Genomic DNA, 8,186 nt, shown 5'->3' with positions numbered 1-8,186 from the left:
TATATATATATATATATATATATATATATATATATATATATATATATATATATATATATATATATATATATGAGGTTACCACCTCTGGTGCAAATGTGGGGGACCCATTGCTTCGGAGAAGAAAATAAAGAGTATTCAGAGAAGACCTTGTGGTCTTCAGACCTTAAGGTCTGAAGAGAAGACCCTTCTCTTTCATGCCTAGTTTTTGTTGCCTGGTCACAGAATTCTATTAACCCTGTGAAGCGGGATTTACCATCTCTGAACCCATACTAGTGGTGTGTTACAAAGCTATTTCCCTCCAGATGCTCTACGAACCTTTTCCTCACGATCTTCTCCATCATCTTGCATGCTATACAAGTTAGGGAAACTGGTCACCGTCACACCAGGCTGGCAAGATTTACCCTCCCTGAACCCATGTTGGCGATTTGTCACGAAGTCCCTTCTCTCCAGATGTGTTACTAGGTTTTTTCTCACGATCTTTTCCATCACCTTGCATGGTATACAAGTTAAGGACACTGGCCTGTAGTTCAGTGCCTCCTGCCTGTCGCCCTTTTTGTATATTGGGACTGCATTAGCCGTCTTCCAAAATTCCTCCAAAGTTGCTTGGTTTGCCTCCTCATTTAGTGCAGGGGCTTCTCCTTGTTCTATTGTGAAGACCTCCTGGAATCTCTTGTTGAGTTCTTCACACACCTCCTTGTCATTCTCTGTGTATCTGTTCTCCCCTTTTCGCAGCTTCATCACTTGTTCCTCCACTGCTGTTTTCCTCCTGATGTGGCTGTGGAGCAGCTTTGGTTGGGTCTTGGCTCTACTCGCTATGTCATTTTCATACTGTCTCTCTGCTTCCCTCCTCACTCTGAGGTACTCATTTCTGGCCCTTTGGTATCTCTCCCTGCTCTCTGGTGTTCTGTTATTTCTGTAGTTTCTCCATGTTCTTTTACTCAATTGCTTCTCAACCGTACATTCCTAATTGAACAACGGATTCTTCTGTTGCTCTACATTTTTTTTTCTTTTGGGCCGGGATAAACCTGTTTGCAGCCTCCTGGCACTTCTGTGTGACATAATCCATCATATCCTGTACAGTCTTTTCTCTGAGTTCAGTTTCCCATGGTATTCCCATTAGGAAGTTCCTCATCTCGTCATATTTTCCTCTTCGGGTATTTAGTCTTTTCCCTCCGATCCCATCCTTGGATAGGTTATCCCTACCTCCACCAAGTACTCAAAGGTCAGTACACTGTGGTCACTCATTCCTATGAGGGCTTCAAATTTGACTTCACTTATTTTTTACTCATTCAAGGTGAATATCAGGTCGAGTCTAGCTGGTTCATCATTTGTCACACGTACTCACCTAATTGTACTCGCCTAATTGTGCTTGCGGGGGTTGAGCTTTGGCTCTTTAGTCCCGCCTCTCAACTGTCAATCAACTGGCGTACATATTCCTTGAGTCTACTGGGCTCTATCATATCTACATTATAAACTGTGTATGGAGTCAGCCTCCAACACATCACTTCCTAATGCATTCCATTTGTCAACCACTCTGACACTAAAAAAGTTCTTTGTAATATCTCTGTGGCTCATTTGGGCGCTCAGTTTCCACCTGTGTCCCCCTTGTGCGTGTGCCCCTTGTGTTAAATAGCCTGTCTTTATCTACCCTATCAATTCCCTTGAGAATCTTGAATGTAGTGATCATGTCCCACCCTAACTCTTCTGTCTTCCGGGCGAAGTGAGGTTTAATTCCCGTAGTCTCTCCTCGTAGCTCATACCTCTCAGCTCGGGTACTAGTCTGGTGGCAAATCTGAACCTTTTCCAGTTTAGTCTTATCCTTGACTAGATATGGACGCCATGCTGGGGCTGCATACTCCAGGATTGGCCTGACATATGTGGTGTACAAAGTTCTGAATGATTCTTTACACAAATTTCTGAATGCCGTTCGTATGTTGGCCAGCCTGGCATATGCCGCTGATGTTATCCTCTTGATATGTGCTGCAGGAGACAGGTCTGGCGTGATATCAACTCCCAAGTCTTTGTCTTTCTCTGACTCCTGAAGAATTTCCTCTCCCAGATGATACCTTGTATTTGGCCTCCTGCTCCCTACACCTATCTTCATTATATTACATTTGGTTGGGTTAAACTCTAACAACCACTTGTTCGACCATTCCTGCAGTTTGTCTAGGTCTTCTTGAAGCCTCAAACAGTCCTCTTCTGTTTTAATCCTTCTCATAATTTTGGCATCGTCCGCAAACATTGAGAGAAATGAATCTATACCCTCCGGGAGATCATTTACATATATCAGAAACAAGATAGAACCGAGTACAGAGCCCTGTGGGACTCCACTGGTGACTTCACGCCAATCGGAGGTCTCACCCCTCACCGTAACTCTCTGCTTCCTATTGCTTAGGTACTCCCTTATCCACTGGAGCACCTTACCAGCTACACCTGCCTGTCTTTTCAGCTTATGTACCAGCCTCTTATGCGGTACTGTGTCAAAAGCTTTCCGACAATCCAAGAAAATGCAGTCCGCCCAGCCCTCTCTTTCTTGCTTAATCTGTGTCACCTGGTCGTAGAATTCTATCAAGCCTGTAAGGCAAGATTTACCCTCCCTGAACCCATGTTGGCGATTTGTCACGAATGTGTGTGCGTGTGTGTGCGTACGTGCGTGCGTGTGTGTGTGTGTGTATGTGTGTGTGTGTGTATATGTGTTTGCGTGTGTGTGCACGGAATCATCTCTGCCCACCAAATACATTTCATAAGCCAATATCCTCTTTGTTGCAGAGCGCCCAACAGCTTCCTCCCACAATTGTTAAATGTTGATCACAATTTTTGTGCCGACCGGGACAGCTGTGGATGTCAATCACCCGGGGTCACCCGGGGTCACCCGGAGTCAATTGCCTGCAACTTCCGTTCAACAGGATGTATCTTGAACACGACTCCGCTTCATGGGATCATATTTTTGGTGTTTCATGTTTGTTTGCCTAAAGCAATTCTTTTCCCATGAATACATACATATATTTCCTACTGTGCTCTTCCGAGGGAAAATTCTTTAACTCACGAAGCTTCAGGAATATAAAGATTAAAGCTGTTTTTGAACAGCTTTGAACCTCTTCTCAAGCCAATTATGTACTGACAAGATGTTGTCTAAAGGTATGCTGAACCAAGCATACAAGAACATTGCTGAACCAAGCTTTACTTGTCTAAAGGTATGCTGAACGAAGCTTTTGTTGTCTAAAGGTATGCTGAACCAAGCTTTACTTGTCTAAAGGTATGCTGAACCAAGCATACAAGAACATTGCTGAACCAAGCATACAAGAACATTGCTGAACCAAGCTTTACTTGTCTAAAGGTATGCTGAACCAAGCTTTACTTGTCTAAAGGTATACTGAACTAAGCTTTTGTTGTCTAAAGGTATGCTGAACCAAGCTTTACTTGTCTAAAGGTATGCTGAACCAAGCTTTTGTTGTCTAAAGGTATGCTGAACCAAGCTTTTGTTGTCTAAAGGTATGCTGAACGAAGCTTTTGTTGTCTAAAGGTATGCTGAACGAAGCTTTTGTTGTCTAAAGGTATGCTGAACCAAGCTTTTGTTGTCTAAAGGTATGCTGAACCAAGCTTTTGTTGTCTAAAGGTATGCTGAACCAAGCTTTTGTTGTCTAAAGGTATGCTGAACCAAGCTTTTGTTGTCTAAAGGTATGCTGAACCAAGCTTTTGTTGTCTAAAGGTATGCTGAACCAAGCTTTTGTTGTCTAAAGGTATGCTGAACTAAGCTTTGCTTATCTAAAGGCATGCTGAACTAAGCTTTACTTGTCTAAAGGTATGCTGAACCAAGCTTTGCTTGTCTAAAGGTATGCTGAACTAAGCTTTGCTTATCTAAAGGTATGCTGAACCAAGCTCTTCTCTCATGATAGGGACTCTAATTATGAATTATTTGCTCGTTCCTTTCTCTTCCACGAAGGAAAGGGAGAGTTAACCTTCCCAGAATGTTAACTTTCCCATGTTACTGTTAACACTCCTATACCGTCACCTGGTAGACGGTAGGAGCCACCACCGTCACCTGGGAGACGGTAGGAGCCCCCACCGTCACCTGGTAGACGGTAGGAGCCACCACCGTCACCTGGGAGACGGTAGGAGCCACCACCGTCACCTGGGAGACAGTAGAAGCCACCACCGTCACCTGGTAGACGGTAGGAGCCACCACCTGTCACCTGGTAGACGGTAGGAGCCACCACCGTCACCTGGTAGACGGTAGGAGCCACCACCCGTCACCTGGTGGACGGTAGAAGTCACCACCCGTCACCTGAGAGACGGTAGGAGCCACTACCCGTCACTGAGAGACGGTAGGAGCTACTACCGTCACCTGGGAGACGGTAGGAGCCACCACCCGTCACCTGGGAGACGGCAGGAGCCACCACCGTCACCTGGGAGACGGTAGGAGCCACCACCGTCACCTGGTAGACGGTAGAAGTCACCACCCGTCACCTGAGAGACGGTAGGAGCCACCACCGTCACCTGGGAGACGGTAGGAGCCACCACCGTCACCTGGTAGACGGTAGAAGTCACCACCCGTCACCTGAGAGACGGTAGGAGCCACCACCGTCACCTGAGAGACGGTAGGAGCCACCACCGTCACCTGGTAGACGGTAGGAGCCACCACCGTCACCTGGTAGACGGTAAGAGCCACCACCGTCACCTGGTAGACGGTAGGAGCCACCACCGTCACCTGGGAGACGGTAGGAGCCACCACCGTCACCTGGGAGACGGTAGGAGCCACCACCGTCACCTGAGAGACGGTAGGAGCTACCACCGTCACCTGAGAGACGGTAGGACCCACCACCGTCACCTGAGAGACGGTAGGAGCCACCACCGTCACCTGGTAGACGACAGGAGCCACCATTGTCACCTGGTAGACGGTAAGAGCCACCACCGTTACCTGGTAGACGGTAGGAGCCACCACCGTCACCTGGGAGACGGTAGGAGCCACCACCGTCACCTGGGAGACGGTAGGAGCCACCACCGTCACCTGAGAGACGGTAGGAGCCACCACCGTCACCTGAGAGACGGTAGGAGCCACCACCGTCACCTGGTAGACGGTAGGAGCCACCACCGTCACCTGGTAGACGGTAGGAGCCACCACCGTCACCTGGTAGACGACAGGAGCCACCACCGTCACCTGGGAGACGGTAGGAGCCACCACCGTCACCTGAGAGACGGTAGGAGCCACCACCGTCACCTGAGAGACGGTAGGAGCCACCACCGTCACCTGAGAGACGGTAGGAGCCACCACCGTCACCTGGTAGACGGTAGGAGCCACCACCCGTCACCTGGGAGACGGTAGGAGCCACCACCCGTCTCCTGGTAGACGGTAGGAGCCACTACCCGTCACTTGAGAGACGGTAGGAGCCACTACCGTCATCTGGGAGACGGTAAGAGCCACCACCCGTCACCTGGTAGACGGTAGGAGCCACCACCGTCACCTGGTAGACGACAGGAGCCACCACCGTCACCTGGGAGACGACAGTAGCCACCACCGTTTCCTGGGAGACGACAGGAGCCACCACCGTCACCTGGTAGACAACAGGAGCCACCACCGTCACCTGGTAGACGACAGGAGCCACCACCGTCACCTGGGAGACGACAGGAGCCACCACCGTCACCTGGTAGACGGTAGGAGCCACCACCGTCACCTGAGAGACGGTAGGAGCCACCACCGTCACCTGGGAGACGACAGGAGCCACCACCGTCACCTGGGAGACGGTAGGAGCCACCACCGTCACCTGAGAGACGACAGGAGCCACCACCGTCACCTGGGAGACGACAGGAGCCACCACCGTCACCTGGGAGACGACAGGAGCCACCACCGTCACCTGGGAGACGACAGGAGCCACCACCGTCACCTGGGAGACGACAGGAGCCACCACCGTGACCTGGGAGACGACAGCAGCCACCACCGTCACCTGAGAGACGGTAGGAGCCACCACCGTCACCTGGGAGACGGTAGGAGCCACCACCGTCACCTGAGAGACGACAGGAGCCACCACCGTCACCTGGGAGACGACAGGAGCCACCACCGTCACCTGGGAGACGACAGGAGCCACCACCGTCACCTGGGAGACGACAGGAGCCACCACCGTCACCTGGGAGACGACAGGAGCCACCACCGTCACCTGGGAGACGACAGCAACCACCACCGTCACCTGAGAGACGGTAGGAGCCACCACCGTCACCTGGGAGACGACAGGAGCCACCACCGTCACCTGGGAGACGACAGGAGCCACCACCGTCACCTGGGAGACGACAGGAGCCACCACCGTCACCTGGGAGACGACAGGAGCCACCACCGTCACCTGGGAGACGACAGCAGCCACCACCGTCACCTGAGAGACGGTAGGAGCCACCACCGTCACCTGGGAGACGGTAGGAGCCACCACCGTCACCTGAGAGACGGTAGGAGCCACCACCGTCACCTGAGAGACGGTAGGAGCTACCACCGTCACCTGAGAGACGGTAGGAGCCACCACCGTCACTTGGGAGACGGTAGGAGCCACCACCGTCACCTGAGAGACAGTAGGAGCCACCACCCGTTACCTGAGAGAGGGTAGGAGCCACCACCCGTCACCTGGGAGACGGTAGGAGCCACCACCGTCACCTGAGAGACGGTAGGAGCCACCACCGTCACCTGAGAGACGGTAGGAGCCACCACCGTCACCTGGGAGACGGTAGGAGCCACCACCTGTCACCTGGTAGACGGTAGGAGCCACCACCCGTCACCTGGGAGACGGTAGGAGCCACCACCCGTCACCTGGGAGACGGTAGGAGCCACCACCGTCACCTGGGAGACGGTAGGAGCCACCACCGTCACCTGGGAGACGGTAGGAGCCACCACCGTCCCCTGAGAGACGGTAGGAGCCACCACCGTCACCTGGGAGACGGTAGGAGCCACCACCCGTCACCTGGGAGACGGTAGGAGCCACCACCGTCACCTGGGAGACGGCATTCATCACCGGCTCCAATCCCTCGGAAACAAATCATCGTCCACCAATTTTTCAGGCGCGACTTTCTGCCTCCAGGAAACGATTTTAGGACGAAATTTAACTTGTATAAAATTCAGATTTTTACCACACTCACACACACACACACGCGCGAACACGCACACACGCGCGCGCACACATCAGTGGCATATGCCAGGCTGGCCAACATACGAACGGCATTCAGAAACTTGTGTAAGGAATCATTCAGAACTTTGTATACCACATATGTCAGGCCAATCCTGGAGTATGCAGCCCCAGCATGGAGTCCATATCTAGTCAAGGATAAGACTAAACTGGAAAAGGTTCAAAGGTTTACCACCAGACTAGTACCCGAGCTGAGAGGAATGAGCTACGAGGAGAGACTACGGGAATTAAACCTCACTTCGCTGGAAGACAGAAGAGTTAGGGGGGACATGATCACCACATTCAAGATTCTGAAGGGAATTGATAGGGTAGATAAAGACAGTCTATTTAACACAAGGGGCACACGCACAAGGGGACACAGGTGGAAACTGAGTGCCCAAATGAGCCACAGAGATATTAGAAAGAACTTTTTTAGTGTCAGAGTGGTTGACAAATGGAATGCATTAGGAAGTGATGTGGTGGAGGCTGACTCCATACACAGTTTATAATGTAGATATGATAGAGCCCAGTAGGCTCAGGAATCTGTACACCTGTTGATTGACGGTTGAGAGGCGGGACCAAAGAGCCAGAGCTCAACCCCCGCAAACACAACTAGGTGAGTACACACGCACACACGCGCACACACACGCTCGGGGGGGCCTCGTAGCCTGGTGGATAACGCGCAGGATTCGTAATTCTGTGGCGCGGGTTCGATTCCCGCACGAGGCAGAAACAAATGGGCAAAGTTTCTTTCACCCTGAATGCCCCTGTTACCTAGCAGTAAATAGGTACCTGGGAGTTAGTCAGCTGTCACGGGCTGCTTCCTGGGGGGTGTGTGTGTGGTGTGGAAAAAAAAAGAAAAAAAAAAGTAGTTAGTAAACAGTTGATTGACAGTTGAGAGGCGGGCCGAAAGAGCAAAGCTCAACCCCCGCAAAAACACAACTAGTAAGCACACACACACACACACACACACACACACACACACACACACACACACACACACACACACACACACACACACACACATACACACACACACACACACAC

General features: G+C 51.4%; 1 protein-coding gene across 1 annotated transcript in view; it reads right to left on the bottom strand.

The window, feature by feature from the left end:
• LOC138353779 (mucin-22-like) overlaps positions 1-6,986 on the bottom strand; it is a 33,573-nt gene extending 26,587 nt beyond the window's left edge. The window contains exons 1-3 of the mRNA XM_069307179.1: positions 6,939-6,986; positions 5,433-6,542; positions 4,528-5,248 (exon numbers count right to left, since the gene is read on the bottom strand). Coding sequence (XP_069163280.1) covers positions 4,528-5,248; positions 5,433-6,542; positions 6,939-6,986 — 1,879 coding nt within the window. The remainder of the gene's footprint in view (positions 1-4,527; positions 5,249-5,432; positions 6,543-6,938) is intronic.
• Between the last annotated feature and the right edge of the window lie 1,200 nt (positions 6,987-8,186).

This window comes from Procambarus clarkii, chromosome 59, assembly GCF_040958095.1.
Source record: "Procambarus clarkii isolate CNS0578487 chromosome 59, FALCON_Pclarkii_2.0, whole genome shotgun sequence".
Classification (NCBI taxonomy): Eukaryota; Metazoa; Arthropoda; class Malacostraca; order Decapoda; family Cambaridae; genus Procambarus; species Procambarus clarkii.
Note: the sequence above shows the minus strand (reverse complement) of the source record. Positions and strands in the feature narration are given on the sequence as shown.